Source organism: Pan troglodytes, chromosome 6, assembly GCF_028858775.2.
Source record: "Pan troglodytes isolate AG18354 chromosome 6, NHGRI_mPanTro3-v2.0_pri, whole genome shotgun sequence".
Classification (NCBI taxonomy): domain Eukaryota; kingdom Metazoa; phylum Chordata; class Mammalia; order Primates; family Hominidae; genus Pan; species Pan troglodytes.
In genome coordinates, this window is record NC_072404.2 from 27,977,082 (window position 1) to 27,996,592 (window position 19,511).

At 38.2% G+C, this 19,511-nt stretch overlaps 1 protein-coding gene across 9 annotated transcripts in view; it reads right to left on the bottom strand.

Annotated features, from left to right (window-relative positions):
• RAPGEF5 (Rap guanine nucleotide exchange factor 5) overlaps positions 1–19,511 on the bottom strand; it is a 240,791-nt gene that overhangs the window by 25,867 nt on the left and 195,413 nt on the right. For 8 of the 9 annotated variants that reach the window (XR_002944583.3, XM_024357764.3, XM_024357769.3 and 5 more), the window contains 8 exons: positions 18,172–18,316; positions 16,307–16,404; positions 13,650–13,680; positions 12,616–12,694; positions 10,261–10,410; positions 6,219–6,316; positions 2,719–2,841; positions 882–1,060 (listed from right to left, as the gene is read on the bottom strand). Coding sequence is in view for 8 of the 9 variants with exons in the window: in XM_024357764.3 (XP_024213532.1) it covers positions 882–1,060; positions 2,719–2,841; positions 6,219–6,316; positions 10,261–10,410; positions 12,616–12,694; positions 13,650–13,680; positions 16,307–16,404; positions 18,172–18,316 (903 nt within the window). In the remaining variant the exon portion in view is untranslated. The remainder of the gene's footprint in view (positions 1–881; positions 1,061–2,718; positions 2,842–6,218; positions 6,317–10,260; positions 10,411–12,615; positions 12,695–13,649; positions 13,681–16,306; positions 16,405–18,171; positions 18,317–19,511) is intronic. The other variant, XM_024357765.3, reaches the window with a different exon arrangement.

A 19,511-nucleotide genomic window follows, 5' to 3' on the forward strand; every position in this document is an offset into this window, starting at 1 on the left:
AAATTTCATTCAACATTAACTGAGTCATTGCTATTTACCAAGTTCTGTACCACGCACCCAGGTATAATGATTGATAAGAAATAGCCCCTGTTCTTTGAAAGCGAACACAGCCTAGTGAAGAAATCCTATATAAACAGATAAATTTAATAAATATAATAAGCTTTCAGAAGGTAAAAAGTATATCTGTGCAGAGGGGAAGTAGAGGCAGTAGCAGAAGTAGTACCCCTGCATTTGAAAATCGGGTAACTTCAGGAAGGAAGGAATATTTGACTGAGGTCTTGAAGAATGGTAGCAATTTGCTGGGTGCAAGTGGCCATTCTTGGCAAAGCCAACAAGTGTTCAGGGTTGGAAGATGGTGCTCATGGGAGGGACAGACATTTAGAGTGGCTAGAGCATGGGGTGCACCCAGGGATGAGGCTCAGGGGGTGGGGCCAGCCAGTGCAGGGCCTTCTAATGAACGAGTTCGCAAAAGTTCATACCGTGGGCCTCAAGGAGCAATGAGCAGGTCCTACAATGCACCTGACGTGTAATGATTCCCACTTGTGCACATCATCATCCCCTTTTTTCTTGCCTCCTGTAGCTCACCCAGGCACACTGTAGTTCAGCTGCAGAATGAAGGATGTGTGTACTGCCTGCTTATTAGTGCTGAGGCAGAGAGCACAGTGCTTCTGTCTGATATTTTGACATTTACTTTAAGGTATAAATACTTGAAATGCAAAGACATAAATATTCAAAATTGGACCTTTTCAACCATTTAGTCATTTAACTCCATATTACACGTTTATATCCCAACCCTTATCATCATAAGAAAAAAAGAAAGAAGAACAATGTACGCTCTCAAGAAGACTAGAGGAATGGCACTTCTCACACTAGAAACTTACTGAGCCGCAATTTTGATGAATTTTTTCACCAGCTGCACTCGCTTGCCCAGCTGGCTGCAGAGCAGAATCTCCGTGGCCACCCAAAGCTGGACCTCATTGCATCTCTGGAGCAGAAGGCTGAGATTTGCAGTGTGTTCCCCACTTCCCTGTCTGCTGAACGTGAAGTAGATCAGCTCTTGCTGAAAGAAAATGTATTCATGCCAGGGTTTATTTATAGCAAAGTATGGTTGATACAAAACTCGGTCAAATTTTAAGAGCTACTTCAGGTAGTTCCTCCCATATTATTAATACGCTAACAGAGAATATGGTGAATAGTAATACATTAAATTCAAAATGAGTTAGTTTTAGAGGTGCCTCATTCAATAATGTTCACCTAGAATCCTTATATAAGTGATTTTTCAGAATGTAAGGAAGACATCTTTATATACAAATCTAAGATATCCTGAAGTTTAAATCATAGCATAAAAGGAATCCCCAAATTTCCCAAACTTGTCATGTTGAAAAATTCAAGTGAAAATGAACGCTAGTAGTACTAGTATTTGTTAAGGTGCACATCAGACCCTCACAGGTCTGTTCTCTAAGACAGTGGTCCTCAAATTTTAGTGTGAATCAGGATCACCTGGAGGACTGCTGAAGCACAGATTGCCGGATCCCACCCCTAGAACTTCTGATCCTGTAGGGGTGTGGAGGGGCTGGAAATCTGCATTTCTAACAAGTGCCCAAGTCCCGCTGATGATGCTGGTCTGAGTACCTGCTCTTTAAAAACCACCAATATAAAACATTGTCAAACCATAAATGCAAAGAGAATGAGATTAGGGCAAGGTCTGATAATTTACGAAAGCAAACAAGACCAGTAACTATTTATATAGATGGACCATGTGCAAAGCAATAGAAGAGATTTGTTTTTAAATGTGTTTGTGTGCATGTGTGTGTGTGTGTGTGTGTGTTTTACAGAGGTAATCTACATTCTTCCACTGCATAAGCAGGGATATATCCCAGTCTACTAACACTTCCAAAGACACAAGTCATTTAGTCTGAAGGAATTCAGTACTTGCTCACATTCTGATCATAATATTGAAATCTGTTTAATGAGAAAATATGAGGACATTTGGGTCTCTAAATTGGGCATGAGGTTCCTTCTTCAGAAGGAAAGGCCACTTCAGAATGAAAAATTTCACTACATGGCGAAGCAAATGCAACATATGGTTACAGAGGGCTCTAACATTTTTCATCTCCTGATTCCTGTGAGGGTTTTCTCTGGACAAATGTATTCATGAATCGTCAGTAGCATTTTGCTATTTCCCAATCTATTGTTTTAAAAATGTTATAATCTGTCCTCAAGTGAAAAATTGATGGACATAAAAACTTGAAATATATCCAAAATTTTCAATAAATTACTTGAAGTCTTACAATGCAGTCTAAATTTGTAGAATGTTCTTAAGTAAAAAGATGGATATGTGTGTACATACATAAATATGAATATGATTCTTGTACAACTATCATAAACTTCATGGAAAAAATAAACCTATCAATATCAAAGATAAAATGGTTCATCAACCCCATTAGAGCCTCATCTCCAAATACATATATATATTTATATGCATGAAATACAGCATATTTATACATTACACAAGCATATGCTCACACTAGGGGCAAATAAAAGCATGCTCACATATTCTGATTTTTTTAGAATTGAGTCAGTCTTTCAATATATTTCAAGTCCCCAAATATCTTTTGGACCACGTTATTCTAGCATAATTTCATCACCGCACGCATTGATATTCTTCACAAAGAATTCACAGTTAAAACAGCATTTGTATTTTCACTCCTCATTTACCTCGTGAATTGAATTGAATAGACTCCAATCAAAATTCATTAATTCCAGAGCAAGATCCCAAGTGTTCATTCCCAAAATCCTCATCGACCTTTGCTGTGATTCCTCATTTTCTGCAAATGGGTTCTAAACCAACAGAAGCAAAAAGATCCTCAGTAATTCCCAAATGTTTTGCACTGCATTGGCTGGCTGTGGAAAGGCACTAGAAGCTCAGATTAGCAAAGTAATCTTTTCAGAGTGCACTTAATATTTTCCCTGGTCTGTTCACCTTCAGTGAGTTACAGCCAATTTAGGAAACGGTCTTGGGAACAGTAGAATGTGATCAATGATACTTCAGTGAGTTCGCCCGCTCCTCCCCCATCTCTCTCCCCTACCCCCACGTGCACACATGCACGCACAAATCTGATTATAAAACACTGCCCTGGCAGACAGCATAATGAAAGCGAAAGCCCCGAAATCACTTTGGCTTCTGGTAAGAATTAATGTGCCGGCAGGGTTAGTATAAAAACAAACAGAAGAAATGTCATGGTGCACTTCAATAAAGACAGACATGGCGTTTACAGGAAATATGTTTAGCAAGTCTCATCCCAGACACACATTTACACGTTTTATTAAAATGCCCATAGAAAGTAAAAAAGTTTTAACATGAAATAAAAAATAGAAATTATTTCATTTATATCCCATGGTAGATTATTATTTTAAGTATCAACTGCTTTCCCTACGTAAATAGGGCCTAACAACTATGAGGCTGGTAACAGTATTTCCTTAAGATATGGCATAAAAGTATTAGATGCCATCACAACTTTCAATCTATTTCACCACTAAAGTTATTAAAAAGATTATTTGGCATCTTTCCAAAATAGTTGATGTTTTCTAATGAAAATATAAATTCTCCCATTTGAAGCGTTAGATTTGAATAATAACTTTAAAACAAACAGAAGGAACCTTGCAAAAATAAATGACATAGTAGGATAAAGGGAATATTCCAGGTGCCAAATATTAATCAACATTTCTAAACTGAAAAATAAATAATTTGCATTTTAGAAGTTTTACATTGATGAAAACGTTTCCTATTTTTTAAAAAAAACCTAATGACTGAAGATCTTCACAGAGCTTTCCCACAGATTCAGTCCTCTCAGCAGCAGGTCAAGGTCCACTTTGTCTCTGTATCCCCAGTGTAGGGCACACTGTGGTGCTCGGAAAGCAATGACCAAACGAACCAGCTAACAAATTTAGAGGTGTTGAGGTGGAGGAAAAGCTGAGGTTTCTCAGGGATTGGTCTGGCTAGGCTAAGACCAGACAGACTCTACTGCTGACTTTCTAAGAAAGACCCAGAGTGAGGAAGTAACACACATACCTGCTTAATAATTTGGAGGTGTCAGGATACTTCTACTTGGCTCTTTGTCCCCATTTTCTCCCTAATTGGGTCCCTTACCCAACTCGAGTTATTAACTCTATTTATTCAACGTTGAATAACTCTATTTATTCAAGGTTGTCCATTGCCCTTGCCAAGGAACATTAAATTTTTCTATCTCATTCCTTCAGTGCTCTAATTCCTGTTTTCTAAGAAGATTAATCTATGTGAAAGTGATAGTAGGTACTGGTGTTTTCAGGTATTATTCTTCCCTTACAATGTTAGATTTTAAATGACATCTTTTGGTGATGAAATATCTAAATCTATGATTCCAGTAGGACAATTTTAGGTGGTGTCAAGAGTTGGCAGGGGAGGCTTTTGAGGGTAGGATGGAGTCTGGCTTCTCTTGGAACATATTTCACAGCACCTATTTATTCCATCAAGGCATTGCCCAGGCCTGCCTTCTTTTCTGAAGGTGGCCTTGGACAGTGGTAGATTGAGCCGTGGGGATGCACAGGAGGGAGCTACCTGAGAAGGCCATGTATGGGTGGCAGAGGAGGCATGGAGGATATTCAGAGTGGGGGTTTCCTCTACTGCAACAAGCCCCACAGTAGCTACATGTCAGATCTTCCTCCTTCATGGGGAGCGGTAAAATCAATCTCATTATTTACTCAAAAATGCTGTGCAGCACCCAGTTGGTTATGTTTCACTGACAGAATTACACAGGACTGTGGCCTGCTGAAGGACAGCACAGGAAAGGTCCAAGTAAGGCATGTACAAATGAAAGAAATGTGCAGGGGCTTCAGAGTCAAACATATAATCGCATTTAAAAATCGAAGCACTCTCCCTGACTTGGCTGTATGAAGCTACAGTGGTTACTCAGCCTCTCTCGTGGGGTTACTGGAAGTGTTAAACGAGATACCGTATGTAAATTACTCAGCACATACAGATCTGGTAATAAGTGATTAACATTATTATGATAGCTTAATATCCTGCAGACAACGTTACATAAAATGTCTTTCCAGTAGACATATATCTGGACATAAAACTATTATCAGTAGTTTGGGTTAACCTACGTGGTATGCAGGTTTCTCAATTATACATACAACAGGAGCCAGTGAGAAAGACCCACCCCAGCGATGGCTCCATGAAGAGACGGGGACTCTGAGTTCCAGACACAATCGCAATCTGCTAGAGCCCACTTTTTCTAGATGACAGATCTGAAGTCTGGTCCTCCTATTCAGAAGCCAATCCCAGGACTGAGGTCTTTAGGAACCACAGCAGCAATGAAATCACCCACTTAGGCATAGGTGTTCTTAAATTTTGGACTGAAAGTAACTTAAAGTGTGGGTTCTACATTTCTCCAGACTCTTTATCTTCAGTGGCAGCTAACGCCCCATCACCATGACCCCATTCTACACAGAGAAGGCAGGTCATCCATGCTTTTCTTCAAGGGAATGGAACGAAGTGTACCAAATGTACTGAAACAAGGGACTCTTTCTCCTTAAATCCACCTAGGATGCATTTCTCAGCCTCATCTTCATATACTCACCGAAAAAGAAGAAATGAAATTAAAATTCGATGGGAGAAGGAGTCACCTATCTCAAATCCCTTATTTCAGGGGCTTAGAAAGGGTTTCACTTAGGCAGGGTTTAGAATTCCTCAAGTTGGATTGAACTGAATTGCTCAACCCCTTTTTGATTTGTAAAAGTACTGTTACTTGGGAATTGTATCATTGGATAAGGGAAGAAATAATTTAATTTTTTTAACATTCATTATAAACACATAAAACCTACGCTTTATGTGGTACGTGTGTTCCTTTTTTTTTTTTTTTTTTTTTGAGACAAGGTCCTACCCTATCACCCGGGCTGGAGTGCAATGATGAGATCACAACTCACTGCAGCCTTGACCTCCTGGGCTGAAGAGAGCCTCCCACCTCAGCACACACCTAGGGACAACAGGTGTGTACTGCTATGCCCAGTTAATTCTTAAATTTTTTTGTAGAGACAGGGTCGCAAACTTCTAAGCTGGTCTCAAACTTCTGAGCTCAAGCCATCTTCCTGCCTTGGCCTCCCAAAGTGCTCAGATTACAGGTATAAGCCACCTCGCCTGGCCTGTTTGTTTCAAATACAAGGCTGAAGGTCCTTACCAAAGTGTCCGCCAGGTCTTTCCGGTAGACATATATTCGACCAGATGCCTCGAGGGATTTGGAGATGACTAAGTCATTTGGCTGAAGTTCATGCTTTTCTTTATTTGAAAAAAAAAAAAAAAAAAAGGAATAATCAGAAATACAAGAGTAGCAGCAGTAGGCCTACACAGTACACTTAAAAAGTGAAACTTGCCAAAGACAAATACTTAAAAGTAAATAGAACTTAAAGTGGATTAATTAAGTTCTGCACACTCTATACAATGATACCAGTGGCATCACAAATAGCTCTCACTGCTCAGCGGTCAGAAAGTGGAGTCCTCTTGCAGTTATTTCCTATAACATTTAGTCATTGTTTGGAACACAGAACAGTTTAAGACAAAAAGTAAAATTTACTCATCTAAGATAACAATACCATGTTAACACTGGTTACATTTAGTTCTATTTTGTTCTGATTTTTATATAACCATGTATATATATACACGCACAAATAATTGCATTGATTTGCAATGATTTATGCATATGCATTTATAACTATTGCGGATACACATATACATTTGCAATTATTCCATAGTTTTATATTCTGATATTCTTATAAGCACTTTATCCACTTACCAAAATTATTTACATATGTCATGTTTAATTGGTTATATAATAGTTCATTATACCATCATTTAATCTTTCCTCTACTGTTGAACATTTAATGGTTAATTTTTTTGGTCATATAAATTAGATGGCATGATGTGTGCTAAGTACTGGCACAGGGCCTGGCACATAACTGGGGTTTGGTAAATGGGATCTATTATTATAGCTGCCATAATATATATTGCTGAAGTCAATATCCTTATGTTTAAATCTTTGTCTGCTTATAAATGATTTTCTTAAGACAGACACCCAGTATTAGAATTACTAGGTCAAAGGGAATGAATATTTTTAAAGTTTTTGATACAAACTACCAAATTGTTTTCTGATTTTTATTTTTTAAAAAAGAAAGACAATATATTTTCCTAAAAAATAGGTATAAAACTTGCACACTGACCAACACTGATCATTACTTTTTTTTTTTTTTTTGAGACAGAGTTGCACTCTGTCACCCAGGCTAGAGTGCACTAGTGCGATCTCGGCTCACCGCAACCTCTGCCTCCTCCTGGGTTCAAGTGATTCTCCAACCTCAGCCTCCCGAGTAGCTGAGATTACAGGTGCCTGCTACCACGCCTGGCTAATTTTGTATTTTTAGTACAGATGGAGTTTCACCATGTTGTCTAGGCTGATCTTAGACTCCTGACCTCAAGTGATCCGCCTGCCTTGGCCTCCCAGAGTGCTGGAATTACAGGTGGCAGCCACTGCACCCAGTCTGATCATTACTTTTGGTAAGTTTACTATTTTGCTAATACAAAAAGTAGATTCTCTGTTTACTTTGTGTTTCTTAACTAGTAGGTTGAATATTTTTCATATATTCCTCCTCTATCTTATTTCTCTTGTTGCAAATTGTTCCTATCCTTTGACCATTTTCTACCACAATTGGAGCCCTCTTATAACATAATAGCTTTCTTCCTAGAAAATGCCCTCCTCCTAACCACAAAATGCATATGGGAGTAGGCTAAAGTCATATTAAAGTTTATTTCACTGTGACACAATCAACTTCTCCTAAGGTAGCTGTTCAGTTATGCAGCATGATTGGGAAATGCAATATTCCATATGCCTTTTCTAGATAATTGGCCCAAATGCAAAGTGTTGTTTTGAACATTTCTGTTTAATGCAGAGTATACAAATAATAATCTAATATATTCTTTATGGCCCAGCATTATAAAGATCCACAGTACTATAATGTTGGGCTGGTGACATGTATAGCGGATGGTCTCACACAGCTGGATTCTTAAGTTCCATCTCCTGGGTTCCATCTGCTCCTTCTTTGTTCAGCTATAATTTCTTGCAGCCCTTTCTGTGCCTATGTATACCTTAAATCTGAATTTATGAGAGCCATTTATACTTTATAGAATAAAATGTCATGACTTTCTGATAGCATTTTTCCATTTGCTGAGAAACATTTTTCCCCTTATTTTCAGGTTTGTCACTATAATATGAAAGATTAAAACTGACAGAATTTTAACTTCTGAATAACTGGGTAGTTTATTGTTACTACATACGTATAACTACCCTGGGTAAAAAACAGCTAAAGACTTACTAAAGCTATGAGAATGATACTATTGTTCCTTTTAGAAAAATCCATAAAACCTCTAACATCTCTGATATCTTAAAACTTTTTTTTTGACAAAAACAAAGAAAAAACTCACCATTTCTTTTTGAAGTAGGACTAAAATATAATTTATTAAAAATTATGTAACTAGAACAAGGAATGCATTAAGCTTTTGAGATTGTTTTCTTTGTGAAAACATTATTGTTTGGGGGATAAAAAGATGCAGGCAGAAAGGTTCTCTACAGAAAAAAGGAGAGGATGGAAAATAATGGCACATTGCCAAATCTGTGGGATAATTCAAGAGATATGCTGATATTTCTAGTGATGATTAGCAATGGGTCTATATACATTACAACGCTATTGCCCATCCTGATGAATCTAATTTAATAGAGTGTGAAAATGGTATTTCACAGCCACCAAATAGATATTGGGTAGTGAAAGAGCCGCTCATTAATTGCCAGCTTCTCACGAGGCCCTGGGTTGACTCTCAGTCAGCTCCCAAAGGAGACGGGTCTCAGTTTTGCTGCAGAGTTCATTCAGCTCTTCCTTCTCTGGCACCTTCTGTCTGAATGGGGACCCCAGGATCACTCTCTGTAGTGGTACTACCTTGAGAGGTGGATGCTTAAGCTTAATACTGCTTAATTAAGCAGTATTGATAAAGCTTAATACTGTTTAAAATCCTTTTATATTTTTGGTCACTTGAAAATTAAACATAACATACATTTATCATACCAATTTGAAATATATTATTAAAAATCGAACCACTCTCTGATTAAAATTCATTTAGGCCATATGTTTCTCAAATTCTTTTTTCTAGATCATGTTTTGCTAAGATATACAATTAGAGTCCTGGGAGAGGTGGAGGGATTCTTATGTATTAGGCCCAGGGAGAAGGGCTTCATTTGCATACGTAATCAACCAGCTTGTAGGACCATTTTACCTCCCTGTGAGCAACAAAGCCATAGGAACAAGATACTTTACCCTCAAATATATTCTGATATTCATCTCCCAACTGCAGAATGATAACAAAGGGTAAACAGGAATGCGGTTAATCTGCTCCCCTCCCCTGCCCGCATCTCTGGTTAATTAGCCCCCACAGCGCTCACATTTTTCAACTACTGATGCTAAGTCACTTTCTTTGTATTTTTTTCTCAGGGTTAAGGAGATATTCAATAAAGATTGCAAACCAAAAAAGGAGGCCAGCAACATTGAGATCTGACAGGCTCCAGTGAAAACGAAGGGGTCTGTTCAAGCCGCACAGATCAATAGTGTCAGCTTGTAATCTGTGTGATCTTATTCAAAACAGACAATAAACCATTCTCTGAGGATAAATAAGGCCCAACAGAAGGAGAAGTTGTAACCAGGCCTCACTCCCCACGTCCACCTAAAGGAATACTGCCATGTGAGCTTTCAGCTTATTGTACAGTTTGTCTTTCAATAGGGAGTCTTTAACTATTAAATTGTCAGCCCGCAATAGGACTGGTTCAAGGCCATCTTTCCTTTTTTTTTCCACCCCAAAGTAATTTCACTCTTTAGCAATTTCCCAAGTTAATTTAAATAGGAAAATAGAAGGCTTATCTAGAGTACAAAATATGAAAAGCTTTATAATGTATTTCAAAACACTGGCATGCCTCTCTATTCAGTTCTTGGGGAGGAAATTCAGTATCCCACAGTACCCAACTGTTGTCATGGAAACACTTCTGGTAGGCAGCTTCTTATTGTTACTGTGGTCATCCAGCTGCGGGCCCAGAAGGGAGGAGCTGCACTTTTACTCTACAAAAATGTCAACTCCCTCCTTTTGAAGGAGATCAGTGAAAGATTAATATTCAAGGGTAGAAAACAACTTACCCCCAGAGAATGTGATGGCCACCAGAGCCAGATCCTCTTCTGCATACTGGATCTTTTCTGCCACGACTTTTAGGATCTCTTGGGCTATACTGGAAACTTTTGCCTTCACACTGACATAGGAGTGCTCTGTTATATACACGTGGCAGAAAACTGCACAAGTGAAAAGAATTGTTTGGAAACAGAGAACAGTGGTCACGAGGTATAGACTGTTCCAAATCAAGGCACCTTGATCAACTTTTCTAAATCAACCCACCTTGCTATTCTCTTCAGTATAACACATATAGAGTTAGATTTTTTATATATGTACATGAGCACCTGAGGGTATACGTCTATAAATGTGTGCTTGCAAACACATGAAACTCAGATGTTGTAAAGCCAGCCAACAAGCACAAGTAGTATTTAATCTTTTCATTATGTAATGAGAGACCCGAGTCACGCAAGTGTGTACTCACTGTAGAAACCATCTGACCATAATACAGTGGAAACTGTGGTACACAGACTGTATTTTTAAATCCCTTCTTTGACAGTTGCTGAGATCTCCCAAAGCTGCATATTAAAGGGTCTAATTCATAAATTTTTCCTTTACACTCCATTTCAGGACAATCTCAGTGGCCCAATCAAGAACACCGTATTTTGCTATTAGAATTCTCATAAGCTTATCTAAAAATCTGTCATCTGCCTTGGTTTTTGAGTTCAGCTTTCTCAGTCATTTAAGAATGACTCCATTTCTCCCATCAAGGTAGTGATGAATTTAGTTTCCAAATGGAGGTCACATTTCTAGCCTTTTTAATTTCCTTTTTGTTGTCTGTGGTGCTAATAATTATTACTAGGACATTATCACTATCAGGGTGAATGGGTCCTGAAAAATGTTTTCTTTATGATATTAATAGCAGAAGCTGTTTTAATAGCAATGGAAGTAACTGACACATTACCTCTTATATCAGCTACTATAAATGTATAAAATGCACTAGCTTCTTTCAAATAGACAGAAGGACAATAATATACTTAGATATTCTACTCTTTGGTGTTGCAAAAAAATTGAGAGTGAAGCTTCTGGAGAAATTTTATATGCAGTTTAATTGGCACCACAAAAATAAACCCAGGAATGTTTTCATAGAAATACAAATGAAGCAAAAGTCTAACTATGAGTTTATATGTATAGAACCTCAAAGTAAACACACCATCAGGAGACACTTGACATACTTGGTTTGGTTGGGTACGTCACTAAAACAACAGCATGTAACAAATAGTTGTTTTGTATTTTGCCAATAGACTAGTGAGAGAGAAAAAGGCTCTCCTCCTTCCATAGAAAGATGGAATTTTTAAGCAAGGCAAAATCTGGTCTATAAACCACTATATGCAGGGTAAGTTTACATCTTGCTAAATAAACTGATAAAAAGAGTCTGGGGGCCTCGAAATACTTTGCCTCTTTGCAGCTCAGCTTGGAAAACTACACGATGAAACTTTAAGACAAATGGGCAAGGAAGGTCAGCAACGAATGAATTAGGAAGTTAGATAATTTTATTTTCTCTTTCACTTGGTACGGATGACACTTAATATGAGCCAACAGAACCATGTATCAGCAGCATTATATGCAAACACTATCTAATGTAATAAGCATCCTTGTGACTTCTTTTACAAGTTCCAGAAATTGGGCAAATATTAAATGATCACACTCAGAATTTCAGCATATGAAGAAAGATGAGGCAAAAGAGAGAGTCTGTGAGTTATAATTGCATTAAAATTTTAATTTGCTGTGTTTTCCAGCTCTGTGCTTGACTCAATCTTTATCTAAAAGGAGAAAACCACTGTTAATATTTCTTATTTCACGCAAATAAGCAGTGACTGAGGACACAGCAGATGGGCAGCACTGCCCACACAGCCTGGCCTTGCAGGAGCTTCTACCGTACAGCCTTCTCTCCACAGGAGTTTCTTCTCGTGGACTGAGTCATGGACTGACTCAGCCCAAATCTGCACATTGACTTTGGTGATCCTTCCAGTTAGTCATAGGCAATGGGCTGATGAAGGCAGGGAGGAGATGGTTCTAGGAGGAAAAGGCTGAGTCTCCTGTTCATTTTTACCTCTTCTCAAGAATGCAAGGAGGCTCTAGGCATTGTCTCCTTTCCTTGCTTCCCAAATTATAAGTATCCTTGGTGCTTGGGACAGTATTATGTGATCTAAGAAAACCATAATGCTCAAATAAAGAAAAGAAAAACCATGCTGTTTGAGGCTAACGTGCTTATCTGAGGGGTGACAGCTGGAAATGAAGGTTAGTCAGGCTGATACGCCAATGTAGGAGAAAAATGGTGGCTAACTGCTACCCACCCCCAAACCCTCACTTCAAACCATACTCACTTTCCTCCGTTTCAGTCACAGTTCCTCTATGCTGGAGCCAGTTCTCCTTAAGACTGAATTGGTGGAAAAGGGCTTTATTCTGTGAGATGGGAGAAAGAGAACAATGAATGAATACATTCCTGCCCTTTGGAAAACCATAGCTGTTTACAACATGTTCCAAAAGAACTAGCCAAATTTTTTTTAAATATGAAATCCACCCATCCAATCTTAGAGAAATAAACTGGGAGTCGCCTCAACTAATGCAAGTGGTGGTGGAGATTCTGAGCAATCTGATGGGCCTGGGCTAAGGCCAGCAGCAGGCCAAAAGCCCCCATATTTATTCCCTGCAACATGATTTTTCACATCTGGCTATTACAAACATCCATAGAGTCTCCTGAGATAAACATCATTTCCCCATTCCAACATTAACCTATAAGGTATAAGTTATCACAATCCGATCCTCTGCTATTACATTTTTCATGGAAGCAACTTTGAGATGGTTTCAGTACCTCTGCTGTAGTACAATGACTTTCCTAAGGGACACAGGCATGCTGTTCATTATGATTATCCACCTGATATAGCTGTGTCTCCCAAACTTGTGCCTGACATCTCAGTCCATATTTCTCCCTCATCAAATTGGACTGAGAACACATTCCCACTTGCTACCTTCTCTTTCGGTTGCAAATATTTTCTTTACAAGACTTCTTTCCTCTTAGAGTCAAGATTCCTTCTACCTGGATTTTGTTTTTTGACATAAACATTATTCAAATTTATATCACTCCAGGGATAGCAGGGAGTCCCAAGACTCTAAAATGCACCACAAAATCAGCAGAATGTCAAAAAGCCAAGGGTACACAGCTAAAATCGGATCTGCACCAGCACAGGGATAACTAAAGCAAAGCAGGAAAGCGCAGGGAAGCTGCAGCCCCAGGCGCCCCGCCTTGTCGTGTTCTGCTCGAGGCAGTATTCATTTTAATTATGAAACACGCCAAGGGAGGCAAGGCAAGGTCTCCAAACCGGATCACCTAATTTTAGGTATAGAAGCATCTGCTTACCTTTTTTTGTGGTGAATATTCATCTACAGTGCTGAAAGGAAAAATGGCAAGAAGTCAGTCTTTGTCTCAAACCCAGAATAATGCAGTTATTGTTACGGAAGACTAATTTTCCAGCACCAGGCAGAGGATTTTGCTCTTTAAAAAAAATAAAACACAGTATTCATTAATTCACTATGTACAACACATTTGATATTGGGCTCTGAATTTCAAATGAGCCAGGAAGTAAAGAAGTTATGGATTCAACAGATGTACTTTGCCTTCTACCCACAGAAAGTGAAGCTCAGAAGTGAGGGAGGAACTGGATCTGCTCAGTCCATGGGAATTCAGTCCACAGAAATGAGGATTTTTTAAAATTGCAATATTCAGTCCGTAGAAATAAGTTTTCTCATACAGTGATAGTGACAGATTTTAGGTGAAATTATTGCTATTTAGATAGCTAAGTCATTCAGCCAAGGCACATCTTCTCCAGGATGTGTCTCTGTGTGGTGGAACTGGGAACACTCTGCCCATCTCTGATCATCTCCGCAGATGCCCACCTTCAAGTGCCCTCTGAAGGCCAGCTCCACTTATGAAGGAGCCAGTACTGGGGCCAATTTCATACATCATTAGGTGAACTATAAATTAAAGGTATCAATCTTGCTCTCAGAAAGAAACACTTTCTCCTCTATTTGTGTACTGGGGCTAGAGAAAAAAAAGTCATGAGTTTTACAGTTAGGGCTTGAATCTTACTCTAGAATCTAAAGCTATTTCATAATCTTATAAAAATAGACAAAAATCATTTTTTTTTTGAGACAGAGTCTCACTCTCTCACCCAGGCTAGAGTGCAGTGGCGTGATCACTCTTCACTGCAGCCTTGACCTCCAGGGCTCAAGTGATCCTCCTGCCTCAGCCTCCCAAGTAGCTGGAATTACAGGCATGTGACACCACGCCCAGCTAAGTTTCTATTTTTTGTAGAGACGGGGGTCTCACTATGTTGCCCAGGGTAGTCTTAAACTCCTAAACTCTTGGACACAAGTGATTCTCCCACCTCTGACTCCCAAAGTGCTGGGATTACAGGTGTGAGTCACTGTGCCTGCCAAGAATCATTTCTTAATATCATTTTCTTATTTTACTTTATTATTTACCATTTTTGTGTAGCTTTTAAAATGGAATGTATTAAATTTCCATTAATGTATTTGATGAAATGTGTTTACATGTATTAAACCATGAAATAAAGTTTCCCAGCTGTAACAGGTCTGCCTCATAGCACAGAGCAATTTCCATATGGGGAATTATTTTGAGGACAAGGTTGTCCTTTTTTTCTTTTTTTGATTTCATTCATTAGTTCATATTTTCATATAAGTCTTAGGCTATGGAAACATAATGTAGACTGCAATAAAAGAAGACCACCAACATTTACAACATCCATCTCTAAGGTACAGTGCTAACTTGCACTTTACTTTTAAATCTCTCAATGTAAGATTTTGATGATTGAGGACTATACACATGGTTTGCTACCTCAGATGAATTTGCAGTGAGGTCTCCCTTTACTAAAATTAAGTCAAGCTTTAAATCACAAATTAGTAATCTGAAAGGCTTGAATTAACATTTTCTGAGAGGTGCAATTTGTGACTGTTGAAATCTTAACAGAAGCTTTTCACAACTTGACAATGTATGTGCTTTCTGTTTACGAAATAGAAACTGCACTGTGAATCAGATAACAATTTTCCCTTTTAGATGAACTCTGTGGCTAAATCTGAAAACTGAATGACTTGATGTTTTCTTTTACCAAAATTAGTAAGGGGACTTAATGGTAATATCACTAATAGTAAAGTTGGGTGTTGCCAATCTGAAAGATTAATGAAAGATACCTAGGGGACACTTAGACATGCCAAGAGTCATTGAGTAAATGGCTTTTTAAAGTCTTTCTAAATTGATAAAGAAACCTCAGGGAACCCATAAAATTGAGCTTTTAAAATGCTCCACAGGCCGGGTGTGGTGACTCACACTTGTAATCCCAGCACTTTGGGAGGCTGAGGTGGGCGAATCACCTGAGGTTGGGAGTTAAAGACCAGCCTGGCCAACATAGCTAAATCCCATCTCTACCTAAAATACAAAAAGTAGCCAGGTGTGGTGGTGCACCTCTGTAATCCCAGCTACTTAGGAGGCTAAGGCACGAAAATCGCTTGAACCCAGGAGGTGGAGGTTGCAGTGAGCCGAGATTGCGCTGCTGCATTCCAGGCTGAGCAGCAGAGTGAGACTATGTCTCAAAAAATAAAATAAAATAAAATGTTCCACAACTCCCTGGGACCTATTTATAAAACTTTTCCTCCCCATTCCATAGAGATAGTTACAAGCCCCAAAATGACAAGTTAAACAGACTTTTAAAATTAAGTAATAATTTACTAATTGTTTTTACGTACCTGGTTGTTATGGCCCAGGTTATTTTTACTATATAAAACAGGGTTAAAACAATAGTCAATAAGCTGAATTCCGTGTTCTTTCATTTTGAGTTATAAGAACAAAACACACAATTTACTACTAGAAAAGCTAAGGCATCAAGATGAATCTGAGTCAAAATGTTCAAAATCAACTTTTATGTATAAGGCATTCCAAATTCTATCATATTTGCTGCTGTTTTCTTTCATTAACTATAATTAGGAAAATGAAATACTTACTGACGACGGTGCATTCCAAGTATCTTTTGAAATTCTTTCAATTCTTTTTCAAGTATTGGATATTCATAAACATCATCCAGTACATTCCTATATATGGTCTGGAGAAAAAAGACAAATGACAGCTCAGTGGTTGAATGCCCATTTTGTAGGGATTAAGACTCATACCATGGCTATCCTAACACAGGAAATAAGGAGGGATTCAGGACAATGTACGGGTTTCACCAGGTGCCAATGAGATCCAGAGTGGGATCATAACTCGCAGCTCCTCTCTCAACTGCCATGGCTCTCTATCTGCTTTCAGGGCCATAGGTGGAAATTCTGGAAAGAGAATTCTAGAGATCCCTAGCTGGCTGGCTACTAGAGATTTCCAGCCCATTCTATATCTTAAAAAATAATAGGCCGGGCATGGTGGCTCACGCCTGTAATTCCAACACTTTGGGAGGCCAAGGCAGGCAGATCATGAGTTCAGGAGATCGAGACCATCATGCCTAACACGGTGAAACCCCGTGTCTACTAAAAATAAAAAATAAAAATAAAAAAAAAAAATTAGCCATGCGTGGTAGCGGGCGCCTGTAATCCCCAGCTACTCGGGAGGCTGAGGCAGGAGAATGGCGTGAACCTAGAAGGTGGAGCTTGCAGTGAGCCGAGATTGCGCCACTGCACTCCAGCCTAGGCGACAGAGCGAGACTCCGTCTCAAAAAATAAATAAATAAGTAAACAAATAAATAAATAATAGTAATAATATAGGTTGGGTGTGGTGGCTCAGGCTGTAAATCCCAAAACTTTGGGAGGCTGAGTAGGGAGAACTGCTTGAGCTGAGTACGAGACCAGCCTGGGCAACAAAGCAAGACTCTATCTCTACTAAAAAGAAAAAATTAGCTGAGTGTGGTAGTGCATGCCTTTAGTCCCAGATAGTCGGGAGGGTGAGGTGCAAGGATCTCTCAAGCTCAAGAGTTTGAGGTTGCAGTGAACTATGACTGCGTCACTGCACTGCAGCCTGGGTAGCAGAGCAAGACCCTGTCTCAACACACACACACACACACACACACACAATTCCACATAATCATTTGGGAGAAAAAAGTCAATTGAATTAAATTAAGCAGTTGCTTTGCAAACAACATGAGTTTAAAGAGTTGGTTAGACTCGCTTTTAACTGGATGCCTAAATGACAACTGAATGTTGAGTTCAAAGTAGTTTCCTTCATGAAAGGCTGAGTCTATTTAGGCAGTTGCCTCCTCTGAACTAGAACTCTTCCTTGCTAGAATTCCATTGTATTCCTTCTCTGTCCTAACCTGCAGACTTAATATGATTTTGGTGGCCAAAGGAATCCAACTGTCTTGCTAATCATCTCTCCAGATAATCATCTGTGTTGAAAAGATATTGAAGCCTATTAATTAGAAAAAATAAATCAGTTTGTCTCACTCTAAATGTAAAACTAGATTATATCTATTTTACAAATTATTGCTTAAAATTCTCAAAGTATACCATGTCTGACAAATGTTTCAAAGAACATATATTGTCAATATAGTTTTTAAATGATAAATAATGTTTTATGCAAATATTATATATAGAGGACTGGTTACTTTAAACTTATAATGAATATCAACATATTAAGCTATATCAAATTTTGAATGTTTTGGTTTACCTTCCTTAATTATTTCATTAGCAATCAAAATTTCCATGACTTTTAGATAGAGAATATCAAGCTTCAGAAGTCAAAATAAACTTAAATATTCTCTGAATCACAACTTGACTATCACAAGAAAGCTGAATGACTGTTACCTACAAATGAGATTTTTAAAATGCATAACTAAAAACAGAATCAGTTATTTGGCATCAAAGAATATCTGGAAATGTTTGATTACCTTTAAAAACATTTTTGAATGTTCATCTTCATGTAACCAGTCTTTGTACAGAGCAATCCACTGGGAAACAAGATGCAAGACTTTACGTTTCCTACGCGGAACATCTGAGTTTTCCTCTTTGCCTTGATACTTCTTAGCAGAATAGGTGCAAATGGTTAAGAAAAAATTATATTGTTGAAAATTTTAAAATATGAAGACATCCATTTACTCTTATTTTTACAAAATATGTGAAGGCATACGAGTGTATAAACATGCAGGAAGAATAGAATATGCGTAGGGAGAGCAAAAGGTGTGCACTGAAAAGAGCAAAAGTAAACTGAGGAAAATGACTGAAGTATACTCGGTGGGCAGCCAGGAAGTGAAGGGTTGGACCATTTCACTGACAGCTGCTGACATGGTTTCATAGGCAACATGCAGTTAATGCCAGCCCAAGGAGATACTAGGTGGCCCATTAATTTCAACAGTGCCTCCAAGAAGAGAGCTAGCCTCACTACACAGGTGAATACTATTTCAATACATTTTAGGTCAGAATGAGGCCAGATGCTGTCTAGTCCTCAGAAATTCACATTCTGTAAAACCAGCTGCTTCTAAAGTAGTTCCAAATGAGTATAGATTTCTGCAACAGAATTTGTAACATGATTCAAATGCCCACTCCTAGGAACTTACTTGAAAACATTGGATACATGTGTGAACACAGAGGTAAAAGGGACTGCTAATTTTCATTTTAAAATAAAATGAAAATTATTTCATTTAAAATAAAAAAAGGAAATAACCTAAATGCCTCAGCAACTGAGAACAGTTGACTAAGTTATTATATATGCATTTAATGGACTATTCAGCAGCCAGAAAAATGATGGCCCAGCAGTACATTTACTGACAGAGAATATGCACAATGTATTGTTGAGTAGAAAAGCAAGTAAGAAAAGAATATGTTAGGACGATCTACTTCTGTTAACAATGTTTATTTATATGATTAATGTCACTATCTGGAGGGATATATATTGAATAGTTAACAGTGGTTTCTCAAGGTAATGAGATTTTAGAGCATATGAATTATTTTTATTGTACTTATTAGCATTTCCTAATTTATACATGATGACCATATGTAAACTATGCTGTTAAAATTACATAAAAATAACAACCTCAAAGGCAAAGTGTTTAAATGACTAGGAATGCAACAGCAGCTTGGCATATTCTAAACCAATCTATTCTTGTTGTCTCCAAAATGATAAGTTGAGTGTCTTGGACACATTAAAAAGATGACTAGGAATAGGGAATGCTATGACATCAAACACTTGAGGGTTGTTGGACAGCATTATATATTCTTTAACACTGATATA